At 38.8% G+C, this 18,440-nt stretch overlaps 1 protein-coding gene across 10 annotated transcripts in view; it reads left to right on the top strand.

Moving 5' to 3' along the window:
- agrn (agrin) overlaps positions 1–18,440 on the top strand; it is a 299,876-nt gene that overhangs the window by 219,776 nt on the left and 61,660 nt on the right. For 9 of the 10 annotated variants that reach the window (XM_067446245.1, XM_067446239.1, XM_067446241.1 and 6 more), the window contains 4 exons: positions 4,738–4,938; positions 5,503–5,703; positions 17,587–17,729; positions 17,870–17,975. In XM_067446245.1, coding sequence (XP_067302346.1) covers positions 4,738–4,938; positions 5,503–5,703; positions 17,587–17,729; positions 17,870–17,975 — 651 coding nt within the window. The remainder of the gene's footprint in view (positions 1–4,737; positions 4,939–5,502; positions 5,704–17,586; positions 17,730–17,869; positions 17,976–18,440) is intronic. The other variant, XM_067446240.1, reaches the window with a different exon arrangement.

Here is an 18,440-nt window from a genome sequence, read left to right as displayed (position 1 = left end):
ATGTTTTTTTCCGATACACATTGGCCATAATTACTGGCACCCCTAGAATATTTTATGAGTAAAATTTCTCTGAAGTATATTCACATTTTTTAGCACACCAGGGTGACTAGGAGCATGAAATTATTCAGCTATGATGTCTTGTTTCACAGGAGTATAAATATGAGGAAACACAAAGGCTAAATTCGCTTAATCATTCATAATAATGAGTAAAGCCAAATAATATATATCTGATGTGCAGCAAAAGATTGTTGAGCTTCACAAAATAAAGGACGCGTGTCTATATTGTCTTAATGCATGGTGAGGAAGATCGCTCAAGTGGACAAAGACAAAAACTCCACAAAGACAAAGAAGAAAGCCTTTATTTTATTTTATCGAACAACCCCTATAATCACCACATGTTGTGTGGAAGGGCTTCTATAAAAATCCTTCTTGCTCATCCAGATACAAACTCCTGCATATTTAGTTGTCGGACACCACTGGAACTTCAAACGGGACCTGGTTCTGTGGTCAGATGAAACTATAAAAAGAGCTTTTTGGCAGTAAATCCACCAGATGGCTTCGGTGCAAACAGGGATTAAATGTACCCCATCGCCACGGTTAATACTACATGTTGTGTGCCTATTTTTTTTGCTGGAGGTCCTGGACATCTTGATCAGATACATGGTTTCATGGATTCCAGCAAATACCAACAGATAAAAAATCTGAACCTGACGGATTCTGCTATAAATCTTATAATGGGCAATGGTTGGACAACGATCCAAAACAAGCATCAAAATCAACACACAAATGTGTCACAGCACAAAATTAGACTTCTGCCATGACCATCCCAGTCTTCTGACCTGAACCGTATAGAAAATGAGTGGTGTGAACTGAGGAGAAGCACCATCATGAATCTGAAGGATCTGGAGAGATTCTGTATGGAGGAATGGTCTTTGATCTTTTATCAGGTGTTCTCCAATCTTATCAGTCATTATAGAAGAAGACTCAGAGCTGTTATCTTGCCAAAAGGAGGTTGCAAAAAGTATTTCATAAAAGGGTGCCAATAATTATAGCCAACGTGTTTTGCAGAAAAACATTTATTTCAAAATGTGATTTACCCCCTACTTTACTTTGATGAAAGTTTAGGCTTTTGCACATTTTTGGAATGCTAGATCAAAAGGATAAACAATGCATAATTATTTCTACAGCCATCTTTGATCATATTTACCATGGGTGCCAATAATTTTGGGCTGGACTGTATGTGTGTGTATATATATATATATATATATATATATATATATATATATATATATATATATATATATATATATATATATATATATATATATATATACAGGTCCTTCTCAAAGAATTAGCATATTGTGATAAAGTTCATTATTTTCCATAATGTAATGATAAAAATTTAACTTTCACATATTTTAGATTCATTGCACTCCAACTGAAATATTTCAGGTCTTTTATTGTTTTAATACTGATGATTTTGGCATACAGCTCATGAAAACCCCAAATTCCTGTCTCACAAAATTAGCATATCATGAAAAGGTTCTCTAAACGAGCTTTTAACCTAATCATCTGAATCAACTAATTAACTCTAAACCTACAAAAGATTCCTGAGGCTTTTAAAAACTCCCAGCCTGGTTCATTACTCAAAACTGCAATCATGGGTAAGACTGCCGACCCGACCCTGTCCAGAAGGCTATCATTGACACCCTCAAGCGAGAGGGTAAGACACAGAAAGAAATTTCTGAACGAATAGGCTGTTCCCAGAGTGCTGTATCAAGGCACCTCAGTGGGAAGTCTGTGGGAAGGAAAAAGTGTGGCAAAAAACGCTGCACAACGAGAAGAGGTGACCGGACCCTGAGGAAGATTGTGGAGAAGGACCGATTCCAGACCTTGGGGGACCTGCGGAAGCAGTGGACTGAGTCTGGAGTAGAAACATCCAGAGCCACGGTGCACAGGTGTGTGCAGGAAATGGGCTACAGGTGCCGCATTCCCCAGGTCAAGCCACTTTGGGCTACAGAGAATCAGCACTGGACTGTTGCTCAGTGGTCTAAAGTACTTTTTTCGGATGAAAGCAAATTTTGCATGTCATTCGGAAATCAAGGTGCCAGAGTCTGGAGGAAGACTGGGGAGAAGGAAATGCCGAAATACCTGAAGTCCAGTGTCAAGTACCCACAGTCAGTGATGGTCTGGGGTGCCATGTCAGCTGCTGATGTTGGTCCACTGTGTTTTATCAAGGGCAGGGTCAATGCAGCTAGCTATCAGGAGATTTTGGAGCACTTCATGTTTCCCTCTGCTGAAAAGCTTTATGGAGATGAAGATTTCGTTTTTCAGCACGACCTGGCACCTGCTCACAGTGCCAAAACCACTGGTAAATGGTTTACTGACCATGGTGTTACTGTGCTCAACTCTCCTGACCTGAACCCCATATAGAATCTGTGGGATATTGTGAAGAGAAAGTTGAGAGACGCAAGACCCAACACTCTGGATGAGCTTAAAGGGGGGGTGAAACACTCAGTTTCAGTCAGTGTCATGTCAATCTTGAGTACCTATAGAGTAGCATTGCATCCTGCATATCTCCGAAAAGTCTTTATTTTTTTTATAATTATATAAGAAAGATGTGCTGTTCCGAGTCTTTCCGAAAAAAGCCGAGCGGGTGGGGGCGTGTCGTGTGAGCGGAGCTAAATAATGACGTGTGCCCGCTGCTGCTATTGTGTTGAGTCGAGTGCGTCGTAAAGCTGTGTCATCCCTAACAGCGGGGAAAAAACTTTATTCAAAATAAAAATATGGCTTTTAATCAGATACAGCCATACATCTATGATCCGGAATCAGACCCAGAGGCTGCAGTTGAACAGGAGCAGCAGCAAAAACGACTAGAGCAGGACGTCTGTATGTGGTACAAGTTATACACTAACTATATAATATGCTTAGCGGCTTGTGTTATTTACATATTTATACTTGAATTATATCGTCGTATTTTTGTCTTTGAAGGTGTACATGTGGGAAGTGCAGTTGTGCACGTGTGTTTGTGTGTTTACGCGTGGTTTGTGTAGACAATTGTAACGTTAGTAAGCGGACTGGTTTTGCACCGCAGGCTAGTGTTTACATAGATAGACACGGAATAGTAGCGCATTTGAATGAAGAAGCGTGCTTATTTAGTTCAACATATTTCCCCCCTCTTTGTGTATTGTTGGTTGGAGTGCTTTTACAATACACAAACATAAAGTTACACATATAGTGGCCAGCTAAACAAATGTACACGCACTACACATCGCATGCTCCATTGATCAATTAACTATACGTGATCATGTTTGGGCTACTTGATGAGCATAGACATTTGAAGCACTCTTACTCACAGCCTGCGGTTCTAACGTTAGGACCTTTATCGTTGGGACTGCTCCATCCTTCAGCATTAGGCGATCGGGAAAATCCGGCGTCGAGCTGGGCCTTGTTTATGAAACAGTCGGCACCGAAATGCAGCGAACAGATATAAACATTCGCGCAACTCAGTTGCTGATCCGGAAAAGCAAATTACATCCACTGTTGCCTTAACGCGGGGGTTTTGGGGAATCTGTGCAGGACTGTCTTGGTCTGGCAACCAAAAACGCACTTTTTTGGTGACATTGTTATGTGCACATCACCTGTCCAGCATCCTACAAGCCAGCGCTTTGATGGGCGTAGCCTGTTACTTTCGCTCTCTCCCTCTCTCTCTCACGCGCTTCCGGTAGAATTGTCCGTAAGGCCCATACAAGGAAATTCCGCCCCCATTAACGTCAAAGGGGACGCATGATCTCAAAAAACTTGCCGAAACTTATGACTAACCGGATGTAGTATTTTTGACAAAGAAATACTCCCATCAAACGTCCACCTTAACTTTTGAAACTTTGTCTATGTTTAGTATGGGATTCCAAGTCTTTAACAGTGTAAAAAGATCAGTATGCATGAAACAGCATTTCACCCCCCCCTTTAAGGCCGCTATCGAAGCATCCTGGGCCTCCATAACACCTCAGCAGTGCCACAGGCTGATCGCCTCCATGCCACGCCGCATTGAAGCAGTCATTTCTGCAAAAGGATTCCCGACCAAGTATTGAGTGCATAACTGAACATAATTATTTGAAGGTTGACTTTTTTGTATTAAAAACACTTTTCTTTTATTGGTCGGATGAAATATGCAAAAAAATTTAGATTTTGGGTTTTCAGGAGGTGTATGCCAAAATCATCAGTATTAAAACAATAAAAGACCTGAAATATTTCAGTTGGTGTGCAATGAATCTAAAACATATGAAAGTTAAATTTTTATCATTACATTATGGAAAATAAATAACTTTATCTAATTTTTGGAGAAGGACCTGTATATATATATATATAGAGAGAGAGAGAGAGAGAGAGAGAGAGAGAGAGAGAGAGAGAGAGAGAGAGAGAGAGAGGAGCTGGAGAGGTGCTTTTTGCAGTAAATATTGATGTCTGGTCAATTAAATACAGTGTCATGTCAATGGGATTATAACGTTGGCTCAACATCTATTGAAATTGATGGTGTTATAAGATATTTTATTGTGACTGCATGTAAACAGAGCAGCGTTGCTCCCATCTGTACGAGGGAAGAATGCTTCAGCCCAGACTTTGCAGATAGATTTTAATAAAGCGGACAGGCGGCCGGGCAGCTGAGGCTGATCCCAGTGAGCGATGGTGTGAATCTGTAGCCTGAATCTCTCCGTTGACGTCACACTTCCTTTTCAGCAGATGAGTCCTGCACCAACTGCTCGTTTGGCGCGATCTGCGATGCTCAGACTGGCCTGTGCGTGTGCCCCAAAGGGTGTTTGGAAACAAGGCAGCCAGTGTGCGGCAGCGACGGGATGACATACGACAACGAGTGCAAGCTCAACGTGAAAGCCTGCACTAAGCAGCTGGATCTCAGGGTGGTGGCCCATGGAGAATGCAGTGAGTACACAAAAACGTCAATCAGTTCATCCATCACCTTCATACATGTTCACCCATCAGTCTGCGTTTGCTGCAAAAAAATCATTTTCTCTAGTATTTTTGTTCCAGTTTATTCCAGTAAAAATATCCTTAAAACAAGATCAACTTAGAACATTAACAAAAAAAGTGTAAAAATGTAAAAGTATGCAATTTGCTCATTTGTTAAGAAAAATAAGGTTAATTCAAAATATGTGTCCTAATATCTTCTGCAGTTTTGCTTTTCAAATAAATTATGTTATGTTTTATGTTTTACTGGGAAACGAGACAAAATACTGATTGAGAAAATGTTTTGCTGTGCAGTTTTCTTGTCAAAACACAAGAAAAAGTTTTAACACTCTTTCCAAATCATGTTATGCATGATACATGATTTTACATGATTTTTACATAGCAGAATGCCATGTGAATGCATTCAGATTTCCAAGCGGAGGTTTATTACGGGTGTGAACATGGTTTATTACTTGTGTCTCTCTGTGTCTCAACTATCCTGTCCTGTGATTTGTGTATGTGTTTTGTGTGTGTGATCAGAAACCTGTGGCAGCACTGTGTGTAGCTGGGGAGCGCGGTGTGTGCAGAACAAGTGTGAGTGTCACCAATGCACGGGGCAGATGGGAAAACCTGTGTGTGGCAGCGATGGAACCACCTACAACAATGAGTGTGAGCTGCGTCTGGCCGTCTGCAAGAAACAGAGGAAGATTGAGGTGGCCAAACCTGGCGCGTGCGATGAAGGTGGGTTCATGTGTTCATGTCTGTGATAAGATAACTGAACTCCCTGTTATTTGTTGATTTTCGGTGTTGTATTGAGGACTAGCGGGGTTAATGCATTCACTCCAAACAGTTTATTACGGCCAATTTAACCTCCTTGCATCAACTGCACTTAGTGACCATCATATGTGAAGCATGAAATGCAGGCATCAGTATGCACCTTATGTTCTCTGTGTTTTCGCTCTACCTACCTTTTTCTTTGTAGAAGAAACAGTATCAGTGTTTAAAAAACTGCATTGAAAATATATTAAACCTAAATATATACACTCACCTAAAGGATTATTAGGAACACGTGTTCAATTTCTCATTAATGCAATTATCTAATCAACCAATCACATGGCCGTTGCTTCAATGCATTTAGGGGTGTCGTCCTGGTCAAGACAATATCCTGAACTCCAAACTGAATGTCAGAATGGGAAAGAAAGGTGATTTAAACAATTTTGAGCGTGGCATGGTTGTTGGTGCCAGACGGCCCGGTCTGAGTATTTTAAAATCTGCTCAGTTACTGGGAGTTTTTTACGCACAACCATTTCTAGGTTTTACAAAGAATGGTGTAAAAAGGGAAAAACATCCAGTATGCGGCAGTCCTGTGGGCGAAAATGCTTTGTTGATGCTACGTCAAGGTCAATTTATTTATATAGCACGTTTACAACAGCCACTCGACTGACCAAAGTGCTTTACAAAAAAGCCAGATAAAAGTCCAAAGAAAAACTAAACAAAAACAAAGGAACATAGAAGAAAAAGCAATACAAATAAAATATAAAGACAGAAAGCAGTAATAGAATCAAATAGCATTAACAGTTAAAAAAATATTAATAATAATAATTAGAAAAGCATCATTGGCAGAACAATAACAGATTAAGAAAGGACGAGAGATAAGTGCAGAGCATATTTACGCAGTAACATAATACAGCAAAAGGCAAAGAGTAACAAACTCAGTATCAGATGATAAGGGGGAAGTGATAAATTAAAAGTGTCAAGTTAAGGGATAATAAAACACCACAGACAGTGCAAAACAGTCAAAAGTAGTCAAAAAGCTTGAGAAAACAGGAAAGTTTTTAACAGAGACTTAAAAACTGTCAGGGTATTAGCCATTCTAATCTCTAAGGGGAGGTTATTCCGGAGTCTCGGCCCTGCCACTGCAAATGTGCGCTCCCCTCTGCGCTTGAGTCTAACACGAGGGGCTACCAGCAGAGCCTGGTCAATCGACCTTATGTTTCTAAGCTAGAGGTCAGATGAGAATGAGCCGACTGATTCAAGCTGATAGAAGAGCAACTTTGACTGAAATAACCACTCGTTTCAACCGAGGTATGCAGCAAAGCATTTGTAAAGTCACAACACGCACAACCTTGAGGCGGATGGGCTACAACAGCAGAAGACCCCACCGGGTACCACTCATCTCCACTACAAATAGGAAAAAGAGGCTATAATTTGCACAAGCTCAACAAAACTTGTCAGTGGAAGACTGGAGAAATGTTGCCTGGTCTGATGAGTCTCGATTTCTGTTTAGACATTCAGATGGTAGAGTCAGAATGTGGCGTAAACAGAATGAGAACATTGATCCATCATGCCTTGTTACCACTGTGCAGGCTGGTGGTGGTGGTGTAATGGTGTGGGGGATTTTTTCTTATGACACTTTAGGCCCCTCGGTGCCAATTGGGCATCGTTTAAATGCCACAGCCTACCTGAGCATTGTTTCTGAACATGTCCATCCCTTTATGACCACCATGTACCCATTCTCTGATGACTATTTCCAGCAGGATAATGCACCATGTCACAAAGCTTGAATCATTTCAAATTGGTTTCTTGAACATGACAATGATGTCACTGTACTAAAATGGCCCCCGCAGTCACCAGATCTCAACCCAATAGAGCATCTTTGTGATGTGGTGGAACAGGAGCTTCGTGCCCTGGATGTGTATCCCACAAATCTCCATCAACTTCAAGATGCTATCCTATCAATACAGGCCAACATTTCTAAAAGAATGCTTTCGGCACCTTGTTGAATCAGTGCCACGTAGAATTAAGGCAGTTCTGAAGGAGAAAGAGGGTCAAACACAGTATTAGTATGGTGTTCCTAATCAATCAATCAATCAACTTTATTTATATAGCGCTTTTACAATGACGATTGTTTCAAAGCAGCTTCAAAGTGCCAAACAGGACAATATTGCAATAAAATTTTATTTGGCTAGGTTGATTTGGCTAGTTTATAGAATTAAATATGTCCTAATTAATCAATTCAATTTGTATATTTAGTTGAATAACTCGGATCTTAATTTTAGTGTCCCCAACTGAGCAAGCCAAGCCAAAGGCGACAGTGGCAAGGAACCAAAACACCATCAGGGCATGATGGAGAAAAATAAACCTTGGGAGAAACCAGACTCAGTCTGGGTACCAGTTCTCCTCTGGCCTAATATTAAACAGTGTATAATTATTATTCTGCCAACCCTGCAAGTCATAAATCATATTAGATAGGAATATTCAACATTTTGGGTATCACGCAACGCAAGAGACGGGTTCTAATAATCCTTTAGGTGAGTGTATATATATATATATATATATATATATATATATATATATATATATATATATATATATATATATATATATATATATATATATATATATATATATATATATAATATATGTATGTATGTATTTATATGTATGTATTTATATATATGCACACATTTAAATTTAGGTTTAATATATTTTTAGTGCAGTTTCTTATGATGCATTAAATACATTAAAAGTGACAGTAAGGACACAGTAAGTTTCAAATAAATGCAGCTTCTTTACTTTCTATTTATAAAATAATCCTGAAGAAAAATCACACATTAGAATATTAGAATGATGTGTGAAGGACCATGTGACTGGATAATTCAGCTTTGTCATCAAAGACATAATTTAAGTTTTAATATATTAAAGTAGGAAACTATGGGAGCTTGTTTTTTTTTCTTTTCTTATAAAGTCACAATTCGTTCTATCCCTCAGAATTGAACTTTATAAAAATTTGTGACTTTATTTCTGAGATAAAGTTGAAATTATATTTTTAATAGTTTTATTCCAGGCAGAAACAAGCTTTCATAGAAAACTGTTATTAAAATTGTAACAATATTTCACAATATTACAGTATTTGTTGATCAAATAAATGCAGCATTGGTGTGCATAAGTCTTCTTTCTAAATAATTAAAATATTAATGACCACAAACTTTTGAACAGTTGAGACAGTAACCTTAACAGATATATTTACTGTAATTATACTGTTATTATTTACTTCTTTATTGACTAATAAAATAAACTATTAATGCTAAATAAAAGAAAGAATGGTAAATAATGGTAAATATCCGAAAAACAAAGTTTGTCACTTAACCAACTCACTAGATAAATGTTACACGACATATGGAAAAAAATATTTTATAATTTATAATTTATCTATAAAAGAGTTTAAAACACGGCACTTCTTAAAATGTAGTCATCATGCTAGTAAGTGTCACTACTTTTATTTTATTTAAATATTATAATATACAGTACCCCAACACGTGTCGTAGTGTCGTAAAGTAATATCTCGCTTATGTCATTCCCAGAAGGCTTTTCGGCAGTAAAAAAACAACAACAAAAAAACACATGTTGTTTTCCTCTCTAAGTCTCATCAGACCTTTCTTTCCAGCTCTGTAGGCTGTGGAGGAGTTGCTGTTAAAGGCTGCAGGGTTCTGGTTCTGGTCAATAGATCCTAACTAGAAGCCAGTGACACCTGCTTAGTCAGTTTATTCTCTAGACTAGTGATGCAACACAGAAGCACCTGCCAGGTATTTGTATGTAGAAGATTTGTGAACGAAAACAGATCTTACATTTAGCTTTCAAACGCCTTGCTTCATTTGTGCGATGGTTGCTATGATTTTGTGCTTGTTGGCATAAAATACAATGTCAAAGTAAAACATTTTCTTAAAGGGGCCAAATGGGCTGTTTATTTACACAGAGATGGTTTAGTCATTTGTTTAGACCTGGCTTCAATACTCATGTTCATTAGTCATGAGAAAAGAAATGGCAGTGTTCTTTCACTTTTATTTGGAGGTAATGAAAAATGACAGTGTTCCCCGTGTCTGGCCGTAGCAGTGAATTTATCACCTGTTTAATTTCACACTCTGCTAGTCAGAAGTCAGCCTCATTGTAGACGCAGACAAAGCGATATGAGGGAGCCGAGCATCACCTTGGGGCCTCGGCCCACTTTTAATTGAATGTACGTTTACTAAATAGGATTATGCATTGGAAATAGCAACATAATTGTGTATAAAGCATCGTTACAGGCTCTGGATCACCCACAGGAAGAGAGTTTGGGAGAGGGCAAATAGGAGAGAGTGTGCAGTCATCCATGACACACAAGTATCTTTTCATAAAAAATAAACTTTTGCAGGCTGTCAGGATGCCCTATTGCTCTTTATGTTGGCAGCATTACAGTATAATTCCCATATACAGTGAGACAAATCGCAAGTAAACAGAAAACAACCAACTAGTGCTGGGATTAACATCTTAAAAATTATACCTTTTTAGCCTTGATCAATATATATACAATGGGATTTTTTTTGTTTATGTTTTGTTTTATAGCTATTGTAGCCAACTGGATTTGTGCTCCAATACAATAAATATCTAGTAAATATATCTAAAAATGAATACAATATTATGAATATCCAGATGGAATAATCCAGGAACCACACTATTTTTCAAAACCTGAAGATGCTCTGTCTTAAAGTGTCATGAACTGGCTTTTTTTCTTTTTTTATACTGTTGTCTGAGGTCAACTAATGACGTTTGTGTGTTTTTTACATTCAAAAACATCATAACCAGCAGTCATATCACCCTGTAGCCCAAGACTGGTTTCCCACTGAGGCTAAGAAGGGTGGTCAGTACCTGGATGGGAGACCAACTGGGAAAACCAGGTAGCTGCTGGTAGAGGTGTTAGTGATGCCAGCAGGGGGCGCTCACCCTGTGGTCTGTGTGGGTCCTAACGCCCCAGTATAGTGATGGGGACACTATATACTGTCAAAAAGCACCGTCTTTCTGATGAGACGTTAAACTGAGGTCCTGACTCTCTGTGGTCGTTAAAAATCCCAGGATGTCCTTCGATAAAGAGCAGGGGTGTAACCCCGGCATCCTGGCCAAATTTGCCCAATGGCCCCTGTCCATCATGGCCTCCTAATCGTCCCCTTCTCCTGATTGGCTTCATCACTCGGTCTCCTCTCCACCAATCAGCTGGTGTGTGGTGAGCGTTCTGGCGCAATATGATGCTGCACACTGGTGGCGGTTGAGGAGATTCCCCCTTCTGTGTAAAGCACTTTGAGTGCTTAGAAAAGAGCTATATAAATGTAAACAAATTATTATTATTATTATTATTATTATAACTAATAAGTAATAGGCTATTATCTACACTGGTTTTGAGGCTGGGTTTTGATGGGTGTGCCACACTGAAGACTTGGAAGTAAACGCTCACGGCTAGGATTGGTTAAGATTTGCATATTTAATGAGCTTCCGCTCCGTTGTCATTTCTAGCCCCTGTCAGTTCACATGAGGGAGAGATTATTTTTTTCAAAGCGGCAACTGCAACTTTTCTTTATCAAACAAACACAATGATTTATACGATCGGTCGATATAAGCAGGAACTGTGTGCTCACACACACACGTGCGCCCAGATCAAGAAAGAATTTCTGCCAACTGGCGTACGTTTTGGTAGCCCTTTGGGTACAGCCGGGGACTAGTACTATTACAAATATAAAAGACGTTTTACTCACATAAGTTTATTGCACCATTCCTGTCGGATCCAATATAGAAGGCACAACATTGTGTCTGCAAATCATTTCTAATAAATTAATTTCGCTTCATTTCACCGCGGAATCGTTTGTAAACAAGTCTCAAGTGCTTTGAGACTTGTTTACAAACGATTCCGCGGTGAAATGAAGCGAAATTAATTTATTAGAAATGATTTGCGACTGTGTTCTTACACAATATCTTGCTATCTTCTTCCACATTGTTATTGGTGCTGGCTAGTGAGCCGATCAGCTCCATGAGTCAGTGGGCGGGGCTACTGAATTAGATTTATTTTTGAGTGAACTATCCTTTTAATGTTCTCAGAGGCATTAAAAGTTTGAAAAATGATGAGGCATTTTATCAAACCAAATGTACAAAAAACATTAAAATAATCAGAGTATTCACATTAATTTTATGTCACTAAAGTAATTGGAGATATATTACAATACTACAACTAGCTATCCAGCCGAGTGTGCGTGTGTGCGTGTGTGCGTGTGTGTGTGTGTGTGTGTGTGTGTGTGTGTGTGTGTGTGTGTGTGTGTGTTATAAACCCATAGTTTGAGATACAGAGGTCAACAACATGTGATGAATGTGAATGTTGACTCTCAAGGGGAGGAATGAAAAAAAGTGTGCGCGCGCACGCACGCTAAAGTGAAATGTGACATTTAGAAGGTATGTGTGTGTGTGTGTGTGTGTGTTTTCATGGGCGTTATGCATTCACAGTAAGGCATCCCAGCCACCTGCAACAAACTAGCAGTTAAGTCTGAAGGTCACTGTCCTAGCCGCTCTCCTTTTTTTTTCTCCCCACTCTCCCATATCTCGCTCTCCTCTCCCCTCTCCCCGTCATCCATCTCCTCATCGGCCAGAAAAACCTTTCACCTCTTGATGGTACCATCTGTTTTTTTTTCTTTTCTACTAGTTATTCTGTGTCTGTTTACCCACTTTGCTTTCACTCTAGCTCGCTCTTTATTCCTTCAGCTCTCCATCTTAATGGAAAACGCATGGCTAAATGGACCCCGTAAGTACATGATTGAGTTAAAGAGACGGGAAAGGGCTTTGAGGACAGTTGATGTGTACATCTTGTTGTTCGCTAATTGAAAGGTTTGCATGCGGCGCGGGTGGGGGTGACATCAAAGGACCGAAACTAATTAGCACCTCCTCCCTCAGTAGCATCAACTCACTTCAGCCGGTTTATTTATTCACCTTTTTACGCTGCATTTTTTTTCTGCTACTAACGCAAAACAGAACCGGGACCGTAAATGCTTTCATCTTATGCTTAGCTTGCACAATTGGGCTTAGGTGGCCCAGAGAGCTTCGTATATGGAAATGATTGCCGCCGCTACTTCAGTGGTCAGAGTTTAGAAACCTTCATTTAAGCATATTATTTACTGTATCGCTGATAAGGGGATGAGAGCGTGCGTCGAATCGGTAATGGGTCTTTGCTTTGTGCTACTGTAAACGACTGGAATCGCTCGTGGTATCAGGGTTCATATTGCACACATAAACAGCACATTTTTTTACATTCTCAAATTGCAGTTTACAGTTTTCCCACTGTGAGACTGTGTGTGTAAGAAGTAAAGTGCTGTGTTTCAGAAACCTTACTGTAAATGCATATGAATCAGTTTATTAATCAAATTTATGTCTTTTATTATCAATATAAGCTTTTTTGAAGCAACATGATGCAATCTACTGTTATTTATTTCAAAGAAATTAGAAAGGATGTATTAAATTGATTAAAAATGACAGCAAAGGCCTTTAGGGCCCTATCATGCATCCGGTGCAATGTGACGGCAGGCGTGACGCAAGTGTATTTTGTTAGTTGCAGCCTGACACAGTTCAGGCTGCACATTCAGCACATTTTTAAATATTATAAATAAAAGGATTCCTCTCTGGTGAAGCATTTAGTCATTCCGCTCATAAATTCCGCCATGTAAATAGTGAATCCGCCATGATGCAAGAGCAACTGGCTTTTAAAGGGAATGGGAGATGAGACTCTGATTGGTTTATTGCACGTTATGCCCAAAACACACCCATGACTCATTAAGAGACTAGGAACAACCATTTTGGAACATGTGCCTGGTGCACTGAAAGTTTATTTCCATTGTTAAACTAGCAAAAGTTAGGACTCGCCCTAAGTGCAGCTGCGCCATGCGCTTCAGAACATGCACTCAGACTAGGGCCCTTAAAAGATTTTGATTTAAAAAAAATTCTGTTCTTTTGAACGTTCTTTTCATTACTGTTTTCACAAAAGTATTAAGCAGCACAACTGTTTTCCACATTTATAAGAAATGTTTCTTGAGCACTTAATTTAGCATATTAGAATTTTAGATTTCTGAAGGATCAAAGACAAAAAAAATCAGCTTTGTCACCACAGGATTAAATTACATTTTATATTCAAATAGAATATATGGTAACACTAGTAATCATATTGTTATTATTACTATGATTATTAATACAATTGTAATACGGTTCTTAGATGGGAAGGAAGGAGGCGGGAACCGGCGAACGTTTAACAACTTTATTAAGTAACTAAATAAACAAAACGAAAGTAAACCGCAGGTAGCCCCTCACGGAAGACTGCCCGCACACACACAACAAAACGTAAACAAAACAACATAAAATCCAGGCCTAGTCCTCTCTCGTCCTTGACTGGTGTTGCTCGTCCTTAAATGCCTCCGAGCTCCCTCATGAGAGGACTCGAGACCGGTGTGGCTCGCAGGTGACGCTCTTTCGCAATCACGTCCCCGATCTCGCTCGCTCCTCCCATGTCTCTCACTCGTTCACCTCGCCACAACAATAATTACGTTTATTTGGTATGAAAGTATGTTAAGTGTGAAAATGACCTTGTGCTTTCCCTGTGCTTCAGGGAGCTTGTAACGGTTTGCACTGTTTGCTGTGCCATAATAATAGGCAATTGGTGGCAAAAAAAGATGAAGATTGTTATAATTATAGTCAAATGCTCTATTCTTTCCCTTTGGAGTCTCCTGGCTGATCTTAACAGGACTTTGCCTTAAGGCGTAAATTCAGCTCAGCTTACATTAAGCAAAATACAGAATCTCTTCATCACAGTGTCAGATCGCTAATGTGCTGAAGCAGAAAGCTGATGTCTACACAGTGAGTGCGTTTGCTCTCTGTATCACTGTGGCCAGGGTTTCAGGCTTGAGTGCTTTCATTGTTTCCAAGCTGGGGCTAATGAATTGAATGGCCTCCACGAGTATCGACCCTGTAAGGCTGTCAGTGTGGATTTTTGATAAGACATATCAGTGCTGGCCAACCCCTAGCCTTTACTGTGACCAGCTCCATAATCCGTTTAAGGAGATGTTTTATGCTAAGTGGCATTTCCACCTATACACAATCGATTTTCCCATCAGGGCGCACGGGGTTGCCCTACCCAGCTTTGCATGTGAAGAAAATAGCATGTTTAACTTGCTATGGAGACGTGGGAAAGAGCGTCCACAGGCATCTGCTTTTTCCTCATTAATCAAATCGATCGACATGCGGAATTTATGTTTGCCTTATGCAAATTATATCCCGACTAATTAATTGCAATCGTATAGAAGCCTCCTAGATATATATATATATATATATATATATATATATATATATATATATTTATAAAAAAAATATAAAAAAACTAACAATATATATATATATATATATATATATATATATATATATATATATATATATATATATATATATATATATATATATATATATATATATATATTGTTAGTTTTTTGTTAGTTTTTTATATTTATCTTTTTATTTTTTTATAATAATTAAGCTATTTCTAGTCGTAAACTGAAGCAAGTTTAACGAAAATACACTCTGTTTTTATTAGAGCTTCTCTGCAACTTGCATTAAAAATAACGAACGGTAATGCTCTGTCACAAAGAGGGGCACTTTATATCTCCAGCAAGTCAGCTTTGTTGACTAATGAACTTTAATTCTAATTAAATAGGCTAGATAAGAGTGTGTTTAATGAGGCGACTCATCTGAAGAAAAACCCTCACGATTTTCTCACCATAATCCCCAAACTTTGGATCCTGGAGAGAATCAAGATTTATCCGTGGGGGTTTCATACAGAGAAACTAACCCTGAACTCACACCGAGACTAATTGCACGCAATATAATGTATTGTGATTACTGACATCACGCACGATGGCCGTGAAACATCCGTTCACATTGATTTCCTGTGCTAGATAACAGATTGTCAGTTATTTCACTTCTAATCGAAATGTGAGGGACACTTCGCTGGTGGCACACTGGTGTCTCATTTAATTTATTTCGTTAGTTGCTGGGTAATTCCATAGCTGGTCATTATCTTGCACTTCCAGCAGCGCCTTTGCTTCAATCTCCACTGCAACGTGAATAAAATCTCAATATTTGCTGCTCCATATGCACTGAATGTCTAAATACTTTGCCATGCACTGTCCATTAATTTTTGCCAGCCAAAGTTAAAACAAGATGCTTAAGTACCTGGGAATTTATATATATATATATATTTTATTAGAAGACAATGTGCGGCATACTGATATGCAAATATGTGTTTGATCGAGGTCCCCAGTGTCTGCTTGTCTTATTTGTCTTTGCTCTATGTGATTTCTAAAGTACTTATGCTCAGATCACAGGTATTGTGTGAGATTGCTTGTTTATCTCTCTGAAATCAGTGTTAGTGATTTTTTATTTGTTCTTTTATACGGTGTAAATTGAGGTTGTGTGTGAGGTGTTGCTCTTTGTGTGGATAAAGCTACATTTTGGGAACTGCCTTCTGCTTCTTATGTGGAAAACAGCTGTGTATGGATGCTTGTAAGGAGACACAGTGTTTGAGTACCGTATAATTTTTACGTTTAGATTTGCCGTCATGTAACATCAACAAGTTATTTTTTTTAAAGACTGATAATACATTACACTAGTACACAAATTAAGATTATTGCTTTTAGTTTAATGTTCGTCTTGCCTTCACTTTAGTGTATTTTTTTAATTATTTACACAAAAAACTAATAATTATGATACTGGTTATTGGTCATAATATTTGTTTCATTTGAATAACTAAAATCAATATTTATGTACGTACGCTTCATGAAAATCATTACACACACCTATTATGTTATGATGCTAAGTTCACTTGTAATATCTAAATGTGTGTGTGTGTGTGTATATATATATATATATATATATATATATATATATATATATATATATATATATATATATATATATATATATATATATATATATATATATATGGAATTGTAATATGTATATTTTTACATGTATTTTTCATGTAGTTATTTATGGTCTTACAAGATGGATGGAATATTTATTACTAATTAGTATTTTATATTTTAAATTTTAATTCATATTTATTATTAATTACTAGTATTCACGCAAACGTGTATAAATCTGAATTTTTTTCCAAATCTGCTGAAAGTTTCAGACTGAAACACAAAAAGATGACTATAATGGTGAAAACATCTTTTAAAATTCTAATTTTCACCAAACAAAAATGTTTATGCATCAACCACCCATAAATGTACTAAATACTCTTATTTCACATTTTAAAATGGCAGAAACTCATTTGAAAGGTTTGGGTTAGGATTAGTATGATCGAGTTATTTTAAGAACAGTTTAAATCAATCCAGGATCCATTCCATGAAATGCATGCCTCGTTCACACAGCAACAGAATATGGTTGTCAGTCCTGTATTTGAGTCCTTAATACGGTTACATTCACACACAGTTCAGTTATTTACAGGAGTGACATCCGTGGCTTGGTTAGACTGGTCATATCAAAAGTGACACAATTTTCAGATTTATGGATGTCGCCATCTTTGATATTACTTCGTGGCCACTGTCGTTATGTTTACTTGTAAGAGAATTCGAGCTTGACTCCCATTTGCACTTTCATACAGACAATAATCAAGACTCTACTGTAAATTGCTGTTTAAGCGGGACATTTCGCGACTCGCACCTGTAAGTAAATGCAGTTTTCAATCCAAAAAACGGCCAGTGAATGAAGCCTGTGTGTGTGTTCCCACAGACTGCGGATCAGGAGGCTCAGGCTCAGGATCTGAGACATGCGAGCAGGAACGTTGTCGACGATATGGCGGCTGGTGGGACGATGACATGGAGGATGATCGTTGCATTTGTGACTTCAACTGTCAAATTGTTCCACGCATCTCGGTATGTCTGTTCACAAATGACAAGCCTTTGAAAAGAGTGCCACCCATACATTGCCAAAGCATTTGACCAGTTAAAATGTGTGCTCAATTTTCTTGAATCCATTAACCGTGCCGCCTTAACCTCTCCTTGAACATTTGCAGGTGTGTGGCTCAGATGGGAACACGTACACCAATGACTGTGAGCTGAAGAAAGCCAGGTGCGAGAAGCAAATGGACCTGCTGCTCCAGAGTCAAGGCCCCTGTCCAGGTGAGAGACTGCCTTCCTTTTCCTCTAATATTTATGTTTTTCTCAGTTATCTGAAGAATAGCACTCCAGGAACTCTGACAGGATGGTTGTTATAGTGTCACTGCAGCAGAATGCAGCGTTACTTTGAGCTTAGGGGGCTTGTGTTGCCCAGACCTGAGCATCTACCACTGAGAGAGGAAGAGCGTGGCTCTGTGATCAGAGCAGTGTGAGATTCCCTCAGGCTTGAAGCAGAGCTTGACTCCACTTGCGCGCACACATGCACGTGCTTTTCTTTCTGCGCTCTCTCTCTCTCACTCACTGCACCCTCATCCTTTATCTATGGTTTTCTCGAACTCTGAGTTTTCTGCTTCAGAGCCTCACAGGCCCTCTAGCCAGATCAGTCATGCTTCTTCAGTGGCCGTGGAAAATAAATCCTTTTGGAGAACTTTCAACCGGTGTGAGGAGCTTTTGGCTTCTGCTTCCCAT

The sequence above is a fragment of the Pseudorasbora parva genome, chromosome 6, assembly GCF_024679245.1.
Source record: "Pseudorasbora parva isolate DD20220531a chromosome 6, ASM2467924v1, whole genome shotgun sequence".
Classification (NCBI taxonomy): domain Eukaryota; kingdom Metazoa; phylum Chordata; class Actinopteri; order Cypriniformes; family Gobionidae; genus Pseudorasbora; species Pseudorasbora parva.
The sequence above is the reverse complement of the archived record's forward strand: the minus strand, read 5'-3'. Positions and strand labels throughout refer to the sequence as shown.